Genomic DNA, 19705 nt, shown 5'->3' with positions numbered 1-19705 from the left:
ATTTTCAAAATTTCTGATCTAAGCGTCTTAATATTCTTTCAACGGTGTAGAATTTACAATGTAATTATTCTTTTTCATTCCAAGTGCCATTATATTAAACATTTGCAAAGAGTAACCATGCCACGCACAAAAAATTCAGCAGAACTGTCAGATTTTCAAAGAGGTCATATTATTGGGCAATCTGAGGTTGGTCTTAGCCAGCGAAAAATTGCCAAAAATCTTCAAATTCCTCTTGTTACTGTTAATAGAATTATAGTGCAATTCAAAAGTCAAGGAAAAGAATCAACAGATTCTTGTCCCAGCCTACCTGGGCCCTCGGAAAGGAAGCTTCGCTGTTTGAAGAGAATTGTGGAAAACGAACCTCGTTCGAAGGCTTCTGACATTGCAAAACAGCAATGTTCAAGAACATGTGTTACATATCTGCATACGCTTGGGTATTATGGACGAGCAGCTAGAAGAAAACCTCTCCTTCAACCAATTAATATCAAATAAATGCTTTTGAAAATTAAAAGTGTCTATTTACTTCCTGCATGTGTGTGTGTGTGTGTGTATATATATATATATATATATATATACACACATGTAAATACTGTATTCTGAAGTCTTCAACAGACTAAGAACATTCACCAAATGTTAGAGTCGTTAAATTTTCTATTTGTTAACAACTGACAGAAAGTTATTCTACTAATCAAACTGCTATTTGTATTATATCCAGCAATCAAAACAAATATCTTTATATATATATATATATATATATTATATGTGTGTGTGTGTGTGTATATACACACATAAATCTTAACTTTTAGCACAAAGTTTCACCTCTAAATCCCTAACCCTCCTTTGTCAATTTTGCTATATAAATATTCTATAAAAAAATTTGTTTTTTAGAGAAATTTTAAGCAAAATATTACAAATGGTTAAAATGTGTGTGTTTAAATAACCACAGTAAGGGCAGGTGTTGAGTTAGTATTGATATATCTGACAAGATAAATAATAAAAACTCCAAATCAAAAGAAAAGAAAAAGACGAAGAATTGTGATTTCTCACACTGTTGTAATAGCTTAAGTGGATAGAGGTAAAAGTTTATACTGAATCAAATTGAAATCATCTTCCTTATTTACTTACTTTAATAAAATGAAAGCTAAGATGACGATGGGAAGGAATAAAACTCACATCGCATTATTTAGTTCTCTGCAGTCTCACCCACCTCCAACTCTTTTAATAATGTTTCTAATACAGGCACAAGGCCTGAAATTCTGCAGAAGAGAATCAAACTAACTCCAGTATTTACCTGGTACTTTATTTTTATTGATCCCAGAGGGATGAAAGGCAAAGTTGACCTCGGCAGGATTTGAACTCAGAATGTAAAGCGCTAGAACAAATCCTACTAAGGAATTTGTACAACACTCTAACATTTCCACCAATCCACTGTAATAATAATAATAATAATATTGTAAAAGAGAAGAAGGAAAAAATTATTGAATTACCATAATTACAAGTATGAAAGTACAAACATAGAAATTATAGCAAAATTGTTTTTTTCCTTTGTTCATTGCTTTTTTTTTTAGTTGAGGTAGTCTCCCAGATGGCACAGTCCACTGGCAGTTAGGAGTAAAAGACCAAAAGTAGTACAAATAGCAAAAGTTCTCAAACAAATGAAGGATCTCCCACAAATCATGTAGACAGCCAACGTGTTTTCGTCTTATTTTTGGTTGTATATATTAATTTTTTTTGATAAGAAAACAAAACAAAAAACAAACAAGCCATGAAAAGCCATTTGATTTCATCATATTAATTCAATAGAACTTGAATTTTATAAGCAGTGATTAATTAACCACTTCATCAATGAAACAAGCTGCACTCAAAAAGTGGAATGGAAAAAAGAAAAAAATAATTAAATTATAATTTTTTTTGACACCTTTTACAATCAGCTTCAGAAATGTTGATAAAGTATACACACACACACACACATATATATATATATATATATATACATAATATTGTTAGTAGAGAGGTGAGTCTATAGAAACATGGTCAGTCCAATCAGATCAGAGAATTCCAAGTCAGAACTCTGAATGCCATTAAGGTTAATCAATGACTGAGTCTAGCAAAATATATCTTGGCCATTTTGTGGTTATGGACCAAACTAGTATATGTTATATATATATATATATAAATTCCTGTATGGGTCACTGCCAGTGCTACCTGACTGGCTCCCATGCCAGTGGCACGTAAAAAGCACCCACTACACTCTCAGAGTGGTTGGCATTAGGAAAGGCATCCAGCTGTAGAAACATGGTCAGTCCACTCAGACCAGAGAATTCAAAGTCAGAACTCCGAATGTCAGTAAATTTAATTAATAACTAGCAAAATATATTTTGCTTGATGGACCAAACTAATATTTGTTATATACATATATTATATATACAGTACGAGTTTAATTCGTTCCATGACCAAGCTGTTTTATAATTTACTTGTTTCACAAATCAATTTTTCCCACTGAAATTAACTAAAATATAATTAATCTGTTTGAGCCTCCCAAAAACCACTCAAAAATAATTTTTTATGGATTTTAAAACAGAAAACTTGTAGTTACAACTAAAATGACAATTATAAAGAAGAGAACGCAAAAGAAAAATGTAAACTGGTTTTATTAACTGAATTACCTTAAAGATGGGATGATTTGTGCTTGAACTGCGGATCTCTGCTTGTACTTCAAGACAAAAATTTGCACGAGTCTTGGCTCATACAGCAAATTACTCGTACAATGGGGCACTCGTACTGTGAGGTTCTACTGTATTTTATAGTAAAAATTAAATAAAATTAAGTATTTTACAGTGTTCAAGGATTAAAAACAATGTTTGTTCAAGAAACCTATAATAAAGTATAGAGTTCCATTTATAATAAGGAATATCTGTAATTATTACAGTGTGGTCTGTTATAACTTCAGCTGTTTCCACTATCTTTATCATCATCATAAGCATTTAATGTCTGTCTTCCATGCTGGGATAGGCTGAACAGTTTGACAGGAGCTGGGAGACCAGAGGACTACACCAAGCACCACTGTCTGTTTTGGCATGGTCTTTTACAGCTGGATGCCCTTCCAAATGCCAAACTATCAAACTGCATGAGCAACACAAGATACACTGTTGAAGCATACACAAACATGTGTGAATGCATACATAATTTCTAACATATGCATATGTGCAAGACATCGTTTTCTCTGGAGTGGTGGTAGATGGAGTTGTATGGCTCAATGGTGTTCAATGCAGATGGTTTGCAGGAGATTTGATATACATGCTCACTGCACACACAGCATGAACAGGATTCCTATGCTGAGCTGAAAACATACTTGTTACAAAGTACAACTACAACATTGTCAGCATAAAAAAGGGTTGTTTTTTCTTTTTAAATTCAATTTAAAATAATGCTTAGTTAGAGAAAGAACAATTTTCTGCTATTTATTGTAAAAGAAACCTAAGGGCATGAGTTTATTCAAATTCAAATTCTGTTTACAAAAAGAAAATTGTGTGTGTATGTGAATGTTGATATAAAAATGAAAGTGCATGTGTGAGTGTATGTATGTATAAATATCTATAAATATATATCATCATCATCATCATCATCGTTTAACGTCCGCTTTCCATGCTAGCATGGGTTGGACAAATGTTTATTATGTTCAACTGTAATAAAAACAATTTAATTTAATCTGATGGGTCACTCTATACTTCTGTAGGGTACAAACTTATTCTTATACAAAAATATTGTTGGCAGTAACTTCAACATTTCAGCCAGTTAAGGCATCGTCTGATGGTGGTTTAACTAGTCAAAACTTCAGAGTCACTGTCAACAAAATTCTTGTTTAAGAATAAATATATGAAAATAAGAGAAGTGGATCAATTCCAATGAAAATATATTAATTTCCAACAGCTCAAATTTTAGGGAATAGGCAAGTTGACTTCAATAATCTCCAGGACTTGACAGTTAAGTTTATATTATCCTCCGTCCCAGAAGGATGACAAGTAAAGTTGACCCAGGTAGGATTTGAACACAGAAAGCAAAAAGATGTAACTCATATACCCCAAGATAATTTAGTCAAATTCAAATTGCTTCTACCAATGCCCTGCTCTTATATATAGAAATAATAATAATAGTTATCAAAGAGCATATTATAATGTTTTACATCCAGCCTTGCTCCAGGTACATTGCACACACAGTGTGCGAGTGTGTGTATGCATACACAGCTATATGTACTGGATTCAACAAGTTTTAGTGACCAAAATATAAACACATACACACCTTTGTGGAGGCACATGGCTTAGTGGTAGGAGTGTTGGACTCATGATCGTAAGATTGTGGTTTCAATTCCTGGACCAGGCGATGTGTTGTGTTCTTGTGCATAACACTTCATTTCACATTGCTCCAGTCCATTCAACTGGGATGAAGAATCCTACGATGGGCCAGCGTCCCATTCAAGAAGGAGTATATATGCCAGAGAAACTGGAAAACCGGCCCCGTGTTCCTTGAAGGAGTAATGTGGACTAACTAAACAACTGTCAGTCAGATACATTAAGAGGTTTCAGGTGGTTGTTGTAATTGCTATTGTTATTCTATCTTGATTTCGTTTCATTACCTTACATCTGTACATGTCTTAACTCAGGGATCAAAGGGGGTTCAAACGACCCCCTAAGGGTTGGCAAGGAATTACAGGGGGTTGATGATAGACAAGGAGTTGGCATGTGAAAGACCAGCTCACCCAGATGAACTGCTTGAAATACTTAGTCAGGGCCATGAAACCTGAGAAAACATGATGCATTTTTCACATTTTCTAACTGTGAAAACAATTTCATAAAAATTGAAAGTTTAATACTGTATACTCATACACGTAGTTTTAAATGTAAAAAAGTATGCCATCTTCAATAGAATTTCTTAATTTATTGTACATGTGTATCTTAGCAAACATTTTAATTGTCAGCATTAGTACCCGGTATGCATTTAAGATATGGTATGGTAGGGTAGGGTATTAAGATATTTTAAATGAGGGTGGTGGTTGATGCAGAAGAAGTGGCTGAAGGGGGTTGATGCAGGAGGAGTGGTTAAAAGGGGTCGATGGTTGAAAAAGTTTGGCAACCCCTGCCTTAATTAGAGACTCAGAATCAAAAGCATTCAAGCGTTTTTTTTATTTTCTTTTTTCTCAGGCAGTGTAAACAGGACAACATTGTGTCCTTCCATAATTTCAAGGAGGATAGATAGTATGATATGAGGGAGATTTGACTGCTATTTTAACTGGTCAAGCAACCATACACAGGAAAGCAGACAGGCTCCCTCTCTCTCTTTGCATTCAAGGTAATAAAAAAAAGTTTTTTTTTAATTTAATTACTTTTAAATTTGTTTTGTTTGTTTAATCAGCTGTATCCTTCATTTACTGAAATCATTTAAATTATTCAATTTCAAGTGCAGTAGAATGAAAAAAAAAAGAAAAAAAAGGAAAAGGAAAAAATATTAATAATAAAATATTCAATAAAAAATTTCTTGATGGAAACATAATATATATGAGCATGTATGTATGCATGTATATATATATATATATATATACACATATATAGGGGGTGTATGTATGTGTGTGTGTGTGTGTGTGTGTGTGTGTATATATATATATATATATATAGAAGTGTGTACATAGATATATATATATATATTATATATATATATATATATATATATATATATATATATATATTCTCATGATGGCGAGGCTCATTTCACAGAGAACAAATGTCAGAATCAGTCCAATAAAATGCCTCACCATTACAACCAAACTGGATTTTTAATACATAAAAAGACAAAAAAAAAGGTTCTTTTGACAGAGATTTCTTTTCTTTTCTTTTTTTTTTCCTCAAGTTTATTCAGAGTTTGATAGGAAGTGAGAAGGAAGTAAATTGGTTCAATTGCATTTAACACTGTGGACTTTGTTTAAGATATCCAAAGACTAAATAAGGGGCAAAGACGATGTTAAATTGGGTGATAGACTATGTCTACCTCCCCACTAAACAGAGGGAAATGGTCCTTCTGCTGGACTTCCACACGGTTTCTGTTTACCAAATTTAACACTCACAAAGTGTTCGTCAATCTGAGGATGTGGTAGAAGATATTTGCTTCAGGTGGAGTGCTGCAGGATTGAACCTGAGAACATACATATGCAAAATGGATTTCTTTAACCACAAAAGTGTACTCACACACTCACACCCTTTCTATTAATCTAAGTGTATATGTGAGTGTGTGTCAGTATTATGTGTGCATGTGTATATGGCCCATGGGTGTTGTCTGAGTAAGAGCTGTGATAGTATGGTTGGTGCTATACTCTATGCTTTGTAGAGAGGCCAAATCTATTGTTGGCACAGATACTTGTATGTGCTTGTGTGTCTGTATGTATCTACATATCATCATTTGTATATAATAATATTTCACTTAGGCATTGCAAAATCAATAACCCAATGTATTACTCCATATATGTATGTTTCAGAATGAAGTGTTGGCTGAGTATAGAGGAGCATTAAAAGATGAGAAAGGAATGATTACCTCATGAACTTCATTTGCTAACAGCCGTTTCTGCAATAAGATGCAGTGGACTCAGTCAAGTGCATGAATAGAACTTTACAGCTTCATCAGAGCCACAGATATGAAGTGCAATTTATTTGGGAATACTCTTTTACTTGTTTCAGTCATTTGACGGTGGCCATGCTAGAGCACCGCTTTTCAGTCGAGCAAATCGACCCCAGGACTTACTTTTTGCAAGCCTAGTATTTATTCTATTGGTCCTTTTGCCGAACTGCTATGTTATGGGGATGTAAACACACCAGATTCAGTTGTCAAGTGATGTTGGGGGGAGAAGCATATACTCTCATATATATATATATATATATATATATCTATCATCATCATCATCATCATCGTTTAACGTCCGTTTTCCGCGCTAGCATGGGTTGGACGGTTTCGACCGGGGTCTGGGGAGCCAGGAGCTGCCCCAGGCTCCAGTCTGGTCTGGCAGTGTTTCTACAGCTGGATGCCCTTCCTAACGCCAACCACTCCGCGAGTGTAGTGGGTGCTTTTTACATGCCACCTGCACAGGTGCCAGAGGGGTCTGGCATCGGCCACGGTCGGTTGGTGCTTTTTATGTGCCACCTGCACAGAAGCCAGTCGGGGCGGTGCTGGCATCGGCCACGTTCGGATGGTGCTTTTTATGGGGGGGGGGTGCAGAAATATAGGGGAGCACCAGTGGGGAGGGGTGTTCGGAGAAACGATGACAGGTTCTAGACAAGTAGAACGTAGGATATCACGAGAGATATATATATATATACACACGACAGGCTTCTTTTCAGTTTCCGTCTACCACATCTACTCACAAGGCTTTGGTCAGCCCGAGGCTATAGTAGAAAACGCCCAAGGTGCCACGTAGTGGGACTGAACCCAGAACCATGTGGTTCGTAAGCAAGCTACTTACCACACAGCCACTCCTATGCCTATATATATATATATATATATATATATACATATATATCATCATCATTTAACGTCTGTTTTAGATGCTGGCATGGGTTGGACAGTTTGACTGAGGTCTGGAGAGCCAGTGGTTGCACCAGGCACCAATCTGATCTGGCAGTTTCTACAGCCCTTCCTAATGCCAACCTCTCTGAGTGTACTGAGTGCTTTTTACATGCCACTGGCACAGGAGCCAATCAGGCAGGCCTAGTATTGATCATGTTCTGATAGTGCTTTTTATATATATAGTTGAAATTTACAGAAAAATAAAAAAGACAGGTGTATGAACAACAAGCAGGTGTATTAGTTTGATGCTCGGGAAAATGAGAAAGACTTTTATATTTCGAGCCTATGCTGGTTGTATAGTCACAGGTCATCGCTGATCAAACAGTAAAATGAAGCACAAAGGTGACCAGCTGAAGATTAAGACATGCTTCACTGAAGACTACACTGCCTACTCTTCCAACATGCAAGCCATGCATCTTGTGGTGTGGGGATGCAATGCTACAACCTAGACATGTTGCATTTTCATCATTGTCCCGTCTAATTCTGTACACCCACAGTCTGCCAGTGAACAAGCAAGGTGGACTTGGTCAGTGGGCAACAGTTGCTACCTTTCTGCTCTGTTTGTTGATGATGTTGATGCTAGCAGAGTGTTTGGGACTGTTCAGATTAATATGTTGTGGTTATTTCCATATGTGTGTGTGTGTGAAAGGGCTGTCTGTATATTATTTACATTGGATGGATATGTGTCTTCACAACGTTTCGGCTGATTTAATCTCCAGCCTGCACCATGTGTCCTGGTAGAATTTTTAACCCAACCCTGGGTTCTCCTTCCTAAGGTATTTTTCTGCTGATATTATCATTATTATTATTTATTCAAGGCACTGCCTTGAAACTGAACTCACAATCTTAGGGTTAGTAGCATGTGCTCTTAACCATTATGCTATATGCTTGTGGGCAATTATAGAGTAATGGTTAAAAGTATGGGCTACTAACACCTAGATTGTGAGTTCAATTCAAGGCAGTGCCTTGAATAAATAATAATAAGAATAACATTAGCGGAAAATTACCTAAGGCATGAGGACCCAGGGTTGGGTTCAAAATTCTACCAGGACACCTGATGAAGGCTGGAGAGTAAATCAGCTGAAACGTTGTGGTAACAACAAACAAGATGAGGACACATATCCGTCCAATGTAAATAATGTACATAATTCATCATCTCTAAAATATAGAATGGCTGTTTGTATGTGTTTATGTTTGTCAGGTCTACACAGGAGAGTCAGTTTTCAGTTGATGTAGTACTGCTTTCAGATGTTATATATATATATGTATGTATGTATGTGTTTGTGGTGGGGATTGAAGGTGATATTTCTTCTAGTGACAAGAAATGTAAGATTTTAAAGTTTATCGCAGTAGTAAATTGTATCCTATGCAGTCTTTCCTGAGTAAGTATTTAAGTACAATTGTGTAAGTGGTCTGTGTACAAGTGTACTTTGCTCTGTGCGTTGTAGAAAGAGGAGGAGGAGGAGGGAAGGATCTATTGTTTGTGTACACAGCAGTTTCTCTGTTGGCCAAATATGGTAACTGTGATTGTTCAAAATATGTATATTGTTTTACTATGTTTTTTAAGTGCGTTGGGAAGATGTATGCACTTCTAGCATTTCTGTTTTCAGTATGTGTGTGTGTGTGTGTGTGGTATGTTTATGTTGTGGTACATAATAGATGGTTGTAGTTGATGTCCGCCAGTGTTGCTGGTAAAGAAGAGACGGGCTTGGTCAGTTCTCCTTTAAGCCTGTTGTTTTGGATTCAGTGTGGAGCAATTGTGTGTGTGAAGAATGACATGAAGTGAGTATGATGCTATCTGTGTAGGAGACAGTGTGTGAAGGACGAGCATGAAAACATAGGCTGGAAAGATTGGCAGACAGGACGGATCCCTATGATGGTACTTCATTTGGAAAGTGGCAAATTCTGGAAGTCTTGTTCTTGCACCACACTATATGGACTCAAAGACCTGACAAAACTTGTTTTCTATCCATAATTTTGTCCTGATTTCTAAGATGGTGTTGAGTATCTTTGGGTATGAATTTTATTACAGCCAATATATATATATATATATATATATATATTTAACATCATTACATGTTTTTCATCATCATTAACGTCCGTTTTCCATGCTGGCATGGGTTGGACGGTTTCACAGGAGCTGGCAAGTTAGAGAGCTGCACCATGCTACAATTGTCTGTTTTTGCATGGCTTCTATCACTGGTTGCCATTCCTAACGCCAACCACTATACAGAGTGTGCTGGGTACTTTTTATGTGGCTTATATATATATATATATATATATATAAACACGGTTGCCTGATAACACTGCACCCAGTCCACACTGTAAATTGGTTATTGACAGCAATATTAAAAAGGAAAAAAAAAAATAAAAACCCTACAAGGAGGAAGGAACAGAGGAGACAGGACCCCATAAATAATGAAAATTGGTCTTTATTGCAAAGTGGCAAAGGATCACGACAAGACCTGTCCAAATGATGCCAGCAAGGGAGACAAATGCAAAATTATATATATATGTGTGTATGTGTGTATTCATTCTAGCTTAAATATATGTATTCAATATGTGTGTGTATGAGTGTGTATACTACCATACTTATTCTATACGTGTACAGAAGAGAAAAAAAAATTGATAAAAAAAAAATCCATACTCTCTCATCTTTATTACATTTCCTGCTTGTTATGTTTATATTTACACATCAGACTCAGGCTATACCAAGGTCAAGCTTTGCAATAAGCAAAGAACAGACAAAAATACACCACCAAGGTCCAAGATTACAGAGAAATTGTAGCTTCTTTTATTTATTAATTCTAGAGCCCCAATTTTGTAATAATTAAAAGGACCAAAACACCAGCAGAACCCAATATTGCAGAGAAAAAAGGTGTTGAAATTTTTTCAAGCACGATCAAAACATGCATTTTATTTGTTTTTCTTTTTTTTTTGGTTCAGTTTATTCTCCATCTCCTTCAGGAGGCAGCTGCACCCCTGGGTAAGGTTCTGAAGGTGATGGCTGAGGAGGGATGACATTGAAGCTGCCATCGTGCAACCGCTGATGGTGTGCATTAGCATAAACTCCTACGAAAGATGAGGCACCATTACCACCTCCATCTCCTCCAATATCGTTTCCACTAGCAATATTACCACCACCACCACCACCGAATCCAATACCTCCCCCACCTCCTGTATTTGCGTTACCTCTGTTTTCACCACCACCACCACAACCACCACCAGCACCATTGTTGCCTGCTCCACCACCGACCTGAGGCGTGTCGCTAGCAGCTGCAGCCAAGTTGGTAACAGACTTGCTCTTGACGCACTGGAAATCTACGTGTCGGCTTTTTGCTTCTTCTTTTTCCCATGACATACGCAGGAAAGGACGTTGTACGTAGTTATAGATCACTGCAAAGAAAGATAATAGTGTTATAACATTTCAAATGTGGTTTTGTTGCTTAGCCTCCAAGTTATCCCAGATCAAGCAGACATAAGATCAAAAGTAATGTCAAGCATGAACCTCCTATCTTTTTGTACATTGGAGATGACACTGATGTGTCTTTCTTACATTTTTATGGCACTGGTGAACTAATTTGGTTATTATTTCTAGCTGGCTGATTAATTGCTAAGTGGCTCCTACACTGGATTGTTTCAAATTTATTATAAACTAGCTTAACCCTTTCGTTACTGTATTTATTTTGAGATGCTCTGTGTTTCTTTCAATTACTTTAAATATAACAAAGAATTTAGTAAAATAACTTAGTTATCATTCAGCTAGTGTTAGGAACATAAATAGTGACTAAGGTTTGGTGGAAGATTTTAATTCAAAACTTATGAAAACAAGACATTTGTACTACAGAGCTAGAGTCAGTTTCAGCTGGGTTGGTAATGAAAGGGTTAAAAGCTGCCCTATTGAGTGGCTTTTAAGCTAGCTCCGGTGGAGGCTCTTCCTTGGGCCTTGAGCCCAATAATGACACATCGTGCATTGAGTACATATTAAATTTTATTAAACTTGACCAATATTTTTCAAGCAATGGACAATTTTCGACAAAACAATGATATAATATGTCAACTTGGAACTTATTGCAATGCTTCATGATAAACATTTTTTGTCTTAGAAAGAAAACACAACAGCAAAATAAAATGAATCTCTATCTTACCTTCTGGCCTTCCTCGAGCACGTTTCTTGATTTTTTCTTTGTACGTTGGATACCCTTAAATAAATAGATAAATATTCAGTTATCATCATCAACATTTTAAACAGACAGAACATATAACAGTGGGTCGTCACCATAACCATCATTATTACCACCCACTTTTCCAGGCTTGCATGGGACAGAGAGAATTCACTGAAGTAGATGTTTGACCGCCTGATGCTCTTCCTGTTGCTAAGTAAAATTTTCACATGGCTGGACAGCCGGAAATGCTTTCACAGAAGATTGCAAACCAAGGCCACCACCTCTATGTTTAAAAGTAACGCTTGTTTACAAATATCCCCTGATATCAAGACAAAGACACACACACACACACACATACGTTGCTCCACTTAGTCCCACAAATCTTGTATCTTGAAGATCCAACTCATCAATATTTTTATCACTTTCCAGCTCCACCCAATCATTTCCATCCTCTCTTCTAAAATATGAATAGTCATGCAGCTCATCTGGAACAAGAAATCTATTCTGCTCCCATATTTTCATATTTCACCTCTCTCAACTCCACATTTCCTAGCATAAAGTTACCCTCCTTGGTGTTTGTAGTCTTGCATGGCAACTTCACTGATGCTAATGACATGAAAAAAAAGCACCGAGTACACACTGTAAAATGGCTGGCATTAGGAAGTGCATACTGTCATAGAAATCAAGCCAAAGTATTCACTGGAGTATGATGTAGTTCTTAGACCCTTCAGATCCTGTCAAACTGTCCAACCCATACCAGTATCAAACATGGATGTATGATGATGATGTTAATACCCATATTCTAATCCTAACAAAGGTACTTTTGAGAATGTGTTTAAAATGGCCTGGGTAAGATTATTAAACTGTATCTGGCGATGAAACTTCAGCTTGAGAGTTCAGGAGTTTTGGGAGTGAGGAATGACCCTTAGTCACCACTGCCACCAGGTCTGTTCTGAGTCACAGTTCTAGTAGCTATGAAAGGCCCCAGTTAGGGGTCAAATAGCAGATAATGGTTCTGAGACTAAGATAAATAGGACTTGGAAGAAGACTGGTCCCTAGACATGTGTCACATGAGCCCATAGGTGTATAGACATGCTCTGATGTCACATGAAGTAGCTTCCATGCACAGGGGTTAAAGAGATCCTGTGCCTCAAGTGGAAGCTGGGGAGTGCAAGCGAATAGCAAAGTAAACTGTAAATAAAGAGGCAAGGGGAAACCACTGCTATATCTTTTCCAGGGATAATCATGAACCTTCTGACTTTGGAATGGAGGTCCATGACTGCTGAAACCTCTGAAAGAGGCATAGCAATTGGAGGGAGAGAGAGGAGAGAGAGAGAGAGAGAGAGAGAGAGAGAGAGTTAAAAACTTGGTGATCCTGACAGTTCTGGTGTCACATAAAAAGTACCCAATACACTGTAAAATGGTTGGCATTAGGAAAGGCATTCAGCTGTAGAAATCATACTAAAACAAATCATGGAACCTGGTGTAGTTCCTGGCTTTGCCAGCTCCTAACAGGCTATCCAACCCATGCCAGCATGGAAAATGGATGTATGATGATGATGATGATAGTACTTTGCTATGAAAAATCACAACCTCTTCTAAAAACTTACCATCCCTTACAGCACTCCTTAACAAACTCTTACAGTTCCCAAGGAAGGACTATCATCTATCCAGTTTATGAACCCCTAGTTAAAACAAACATTAAGTCATCAATACCATTGTAGGAGTAATGGTAGTCTGAGTAGCAAGTAGTAGGTAACCTTCTCAACAATGGGCCAGTAGCTGTAATGTATTTGTGTACACATCTATATGGGATAATGACTGATGAGGGCGGCGAGCTGGCAGAATCGTCAGCATGCCGGGCGAAATACTAAGCAGTATTTTGTCAGCCGTTACGTTCTGAGTTCAAATTCTGCTGAGGTCAACTTTGCCTTTCATCTTTTCAGAGTCAATTAAATAAGTACCAGTTACGCACCAGAATCGATGTAATCAACTTAATCCCTTCGTCTGTCCTTGTTTGTCCCCTCTATGTTTAGTCCCCTGTGGGCAATAAAGAAATATATATGGGATAACAACTGACTAAACAATACTCTGAAATAAAAAGGATTTGTGTGTGTTGTTTAAATTCAAAATTCAAGCCAATGTAGTATTTCAACTGTAATGACCACATCATCATCATTTCAATGTCCACTTTTCTATGTTTGCATGGGTTGGATGAAGTTTACAGAAGCAGAATTTCTACAGCTGGATGCCTACCCTTCCTTTTACCAAATCAAAGGGCATGAAGTCATCACAGAGCATGGTGGGACATACACATTAGTTTCAATCTAATATTTGTGCCACAATAAATGCAAAGGGCTGGTTTCAGCAGAGCTGGCTCCGGCAACGAGCAGCCATGCAAACTGCAAAAGACCATTTTGCAGCCCAACACCCAGATGTGACCTATGATTGTAGCTTTGGTCACATGTATCAATTCGCTCTATAATTTCCACAATTACCCAATCTCCTTGCAGTAAGGAATACACTCCAAAGGATTCGGTCCAGTTTCTGATCCATTTGTGGTTTCACCCTTCATTTGCATGGCTTAATCTTTGAGACTGCTGGTAGTTTACAGAATGCGAAATCAAAGTAACAGGTTCATGGTAATTGTAGGAAATCTAATGGCTGTAGAAGTGTTTCATTCATGAGTAAACAGCTGGGGTGGGGTGGTGGTTGCTGTATGATGACTGCATCAAAGGCATTGCTCTATAACCATGAACTGTGTACAAATAACGAAGTTATATCCCCTTATGTACTATGGTGATTAGCATTAGAAATTATTCACTGAACCTAGTGAAGACAGAAAGGAGTACAATGGGCATTTGGTGGCAGAAAACCTGGGCACTGGTGCTGCAGAATACCTGGGCATCCACACAGCGGAAAGCCTGGGCACCCTCACGGCAGAAAATCTGGGCACCTGCACAGCAGAAAACTTGGGCATCCAGCAGCAGAAAATCTGTCTCAATAAATTCAGTTAAGCATCATTATCAATAAAATATTAATTAGATATTCACCTTCAATTCCTAAGCGAATTTTCTTCAGTCCTCGTTCTTTCAGTACCTGTTTGGCAACATCTCTGTTCTCAATGTATCTAAAGAAACGATACAGCTGGGTGTTGTAAACAACTGGAACAAACAAAACACATTGATGTTATTGTTGACATGTCTACAAATACAATTGGCAATTAACATTTGAATCATGAATAATGCAGCTCAATTAGAGTTGATCAACAACTTTCATCATCATCATCCTCACCAATACTACCATCAACACCACTGCCACCACCTTCACAACCATTAACATAAAGTGCGATGGGCCACAATCATGCCCGAGATAGATGCATTTAATTTATGGGCATTTGTTGGGGTCTAATGTCACTCAAACACTCCAATACCCCACAAAATGTAAGAGGGCTAATAGTTCAACTAATGACTTTTCAGATGATGTAAAACTTGCCTGCATTATATACTAAGAAGATATTTTAACTATTTTTTTTTTGTTTTTTGTGTGCCGGTGGCATGTAAAAAGCACCGTTCGAGCATGGTTGTTGCTAGTACTGCCTGACTTGCGCCCGTACCGGTGGCACGTAAAAAGCACTATTCAAATGTGGTCATTGCCAGTGCCACCTGACTGGCTCCTGTACAGTGGCACGTAAAAAGCACCATTCAAATGTGGTCATTGCCAGTGCCACCTGACTGGCTCCCATACCGGTGGTACGTAAAAAGCACCATTCAAATGTGGTCATTGCCAGTGCTACTTGACAGGCTCCCATACCGGTAGCATGTAAAAAGCAGCATTAAAGTGTGGCCGATGCCAGTACTGCTTGACTGGCTCCCGTGCAAGTGGCATGTAAAAAGCACCCACTACACTCTCAGAGTGGTTGGCATTAGGAAGGGCATCCAGTTGTAGAAACGTTACCAGATCAGATTGGAGCCTGGTGCAGTCTCCTCACTTGCCAGTCCTCAGTCAAACCATCCAACCCATGCCAGCATGGAAAGCGGACGTTAAATGACGATGATGATATTTGTGCATGGAAGTTTCATTCTCATAAAATGTGCCCAGTGGTCCATGCTATGTAAGTGCAAGTCCCAGTGCTTTGTGGGTTAATACCATTATTTTCTACCCCATCACCACAACAACAACAACAGGTGCCACTGCTGTTGTTGTTGTAGGAACAGCATAAACAAGTAAGTAAATAATAAATGGAAGTTACTAACTTTGTGAATATTCTTCCCCCATTTGTGGTGGATATTCTTCATCCCAGTCCACAACATCTTCATCAGCCAACACCACAATGTGACATTCTCTGTCTCCACGCTGAAATATAACGGTGAGGATGAAAAGAGAAAAAAATTTAGTGCAATTATCAAGAAAAAGAATTTCAGGCCACATACACAAGCAAAATTAGCCAAAACACTTGTTTGCTCTTTTACCAATTTCAATGACTAGACTGCGGTCATGCTGAAGCAATACTAATTTTTGATGTTGCTACATACATATATGAATACATGTCGGTTTTTAGATATTGAATCTCTGTAATAGAATGCAATAAAGTGTTCCCCTGATAATCTGTTGCAGTCAGGCATCCAAATGCACTTGGAATATCCAATGCCATGTTGCAAATAACTGCAATGGTGAAACGTACATTGGAACTAAATAATTATACTGGGGTTTATCTTAATTTTCCACTATATATTCTTTTACTGGTTTCTTATTTCTTTATTGCCCACAAGGGGTTAAACATAGAGGGGACAAACAAGCACAGACAAAGGGATGAAGTCGATTACATCGACCCCCGTGCATAATTGGTACTTATTTAATCGACCCCGAAAGGATGAAAGGCAAAGTCAACCTCAGCGGAATTTGAACTCAGAATGTAAAGACAGACAAAATACTGCTAAGCATTTCATCAGGCATGCTAACGTTTCTGCCAGCTCGCCGCGTTCTTTTATTTGTTTCTGTCATTTGATTGCGACCATTCTGGAGTACTGCCTTTAATCAAACAATTCAACTCCAGGATTTATTCTTTGTAAGCCCAGTACTTATTCTATCGGCCTCTTTCGCCAAACTCGAATTGAACCAGCCAAGATCCCTGGTCTGGTGGTACGTAAAAAGCACTATCCGACTCGTGGCCGATGCCAGCGCCGCCTCCACTGGCTTCTGTGCCGGTGGCACGTAAAATACACCAATCTGACCGTACGACAGGCACCCATGCCAACCCCCTTGCTTGCGAAGACATGTTGGGGCAAGCGAAATCGAATTGAACCAGCCAGGTTCCCTGGTCTGGTGGTACGTAAAAAGCACTATCCGACTCGTGGCCGATGCCAGTGCCGCCTCCACTGGCTTCCGTGCCGGTGGCACGTAAAATACACCAATCTGACCGTACAACAGGCACCCATGCCAACCCCCTTGCTTGCGAAGACATGTTGGGGAAATCGAAATCGAATTGAACCAGCCAGGATCCCTGGTCTGGTGGTACGTAAAAAGCACCAACCGACTCGTGGCCGATGCCAGCACCGCCTCGTCTGGCTTCCGTGCCGGTGCACATAAAATACACCAATCCGACCGTGGCCGTTGCCAGCCTCGCCTGGCACCTGTGCAGGTGGCACGTAAAAAGCACCCACTACACTCACGGAGTGGTTGGCGTTAGGAAGGGCATCCAGCTGTAGAAACACTGCCAGATAAGACTGGAGCCTGGTGCAGCCTTCTGGCTTCCCAGATCCCCGGTCGAACCGTCCAACCCATGCTAGCATGGAGAACGGACGTTAAATGATGATGATGATGATGATGACACCAACATTGGTGTTGAGCGATGGTAGGAAGGGACAGACACACAAATACACATAAGGCGGTGCTCCAGCATGGCCACAGTCAAATGACTGAATCAAATAAAACATATATATATATATATATATATATACACCGTAAATCCTTGTGTATAGTCCGCCCTTGAGTATAACACGCACCTCTTCTCTAACTTGAGTCATGCGAAATTAAGCCAGCAGCACCTAGTCGAACAAACACTTCTGCACATGTGTAATACAATAATGGTGATGTTCTTAACTGTTATATGGGTATGTAAATATGTTTGCAAATTGTTTTTGTTAAGTGTTATTCTGTGTTCTGAACACTTTTATTTTAATAAATGTTGTTTACTGCAAGTTTTGGATGATTCTTTTATGACTTCATTGCTTTCAGGCTTAGCTTAAGGTGAGTGTCGTGGAGTTTAGTTACATCCAGCAAACACTGAAGTTTTTCCCAAAATCCAGGGTTTTTATAACTGCAGATATAGGAATTCTAAAAATTAGTTAAAGAATATTTTTATGTGATCTTGATTCTTTAAAGTCAAGTTGAGCAGTTATAAAAAAACCTGGATTTTGGGAAAAACTTCAGTGTTTGTGGGATGTAACTAAACTCCACGACACTCACTCCTTTGAGACATTGGTTATATTTTTATGCCATGTCTATGAAAAATCCAACAAGACTTGTTTGAATTGTTGAGATTTATAATAGCTAGAATGAGGAACTAGTTAGCTAAAATATTAAGTCGTAATTCTCTACGACAAAATTACTATGTTTCAAAATGTATTATAAATATTAAAAATGCTATGGGTATATAATAAAATAATGTAGAAATTATTTTCTCTTTCTTCATGTTCTTCACCTTATTAATGAAATGCATTCCTGTAATTATGAAACTGTATTTTTTTTATAGCAGTTAAAAGAACACAAAATATTCATATTTAACACACATACACGATTAATGTCCATTAGCATTCCAGAAAATATATTTCTCACTATGGCGTTTTTGTAGCTGGAGTCAGGATTTACGTATAATGATAACACTTATAAGTAAGTTATAAGTGACGGTTTTATCATTATATATCCCTACTTAAAAAGCTAAACATATTTATCTATTTCCAAATAGAAAACATAATAAAGTAGCGTTGCACTATAAGTAAACAAACCAACCAGAAAATTTCGCAATATAAATAAAACTGGTAGTCTGCTATACCGCCTACCAAATCCACTCATGAGGCTATAGTAGAAGACACTTGCCCAAGTTGCCATGCAGTGGGACTGAACCTGGAACCATGCGGTTGGGAAGCAAGCTTCTTACCACACAACCGCTCCTGCACTTATTATATTATATATAAACTGTCATCAGATCGTTAAACGAGATTCAGAATGATGACTTGCAAGTTTTTTCTTAATAGATTTTATCAGATTCAAACATGAATATGCAAATTGCTGTTATGTTCATCGCAGAAGAGCTTCTTCTTTACAATGAATATGTGTTCATGACACACTTAAGTAGTAAAAAGGATTCTGGGACATAGATGTTTCAACTATTTTCAAACTATTTTTCTCTTTTGCTAATTACTGCTTAACTTCTAAAATCATCCCATCACTGACACATGCCCAATTATTATAATAAGAAGGATTATTATTTTGTTGTTTGACTTTCAATTACTTACCTTTGCACAAGCAACCATTGGAGGGAGTATAAACTTCTCTAAAAATTCTTCAAATTGCTGTCGGGCACCTTCATTGGACAATTCATGCAAAAAACCACCTAGAATAAAGAAATACATAAAATTAGGATAAAAATTTCTTTAGTCATTATCAACATCATCATTTAATGTCTGTTTTCCATGCTGGCATGGGCTGGACGGTTTGACTGAGGACTGGCAAGCCAGTAGGCTGTGACTTTTAACATAAGCAAGAAACTTGGGAATGGGAAGAAAATAGTTGATTAAATCAACACTAGTGTGTAGTAGGTTGGTACTTTACTGATCACAAGTTTGCTTCAGTAGGTTTTGAACTCAAGATGTAAAGAGAGTCCAAACTAAATACAGAAACTCTAACAATTCTGATAAACCACTGCTCTAAAG

At 37.8% G+C, this 19705-nt stretch overlaps 1 protein-coding gene across 2 annotated transcripts in view; it reads right to left on the bottom strand.

Annotated features, from left to right (window-relative positions):
* Positions 1–10021: 10021 nt before the first annotated feature.
* LOC115231202 (BTB/POZ domain-containing protein KCTD20) overlaps positions 10022–19705 on the bottom strand; it is a 69101-nt gene continuing 59417 nt past the window's right edge. For both annotated transcript variants that reach the window (XM_029801277.2, XM_029801283.2), the window contains exons 6-10: positions 19289–19386; positions 16028–16127; positions 14825–14935; positions 11754–11807; positions 10022–11001 (exon numbers count right to left, since the gene is read on the bottom strand). In XM_029801277.2, the coding sequence (XP_029657137.1) occupies positions 10553–11001; positions 11754–11807; positions 14825–14935; positions 16028–16127; positions 19289–19386 (812 nt within the window). In that variant the 3' untranslated portion in view covers positions 10022–10552. The remainder of the gene's footprint in view (positions 11002–11753; positions 11808–14824; positions 14936–16027; positions 16128–19288; positions 19387–19705) is intronic.

Source organism: Octopus sinensis, linkage group LG2, assembly GCF_006345805.1.
Source record: "Octopus sinensis linkage group LG2, ASM634580v1, whole genome shotgun sequence".
NCBI lineage: Eukaryota > Metazoa > Mollusca > Cephalopoda > Octopoda > Octopodidae > Octopus > Octopus sinensis.
Note: the sequence above shows the minus strand (reverse complement) of the source record. Positions and strands in the feature narration are given on the sequence as shown.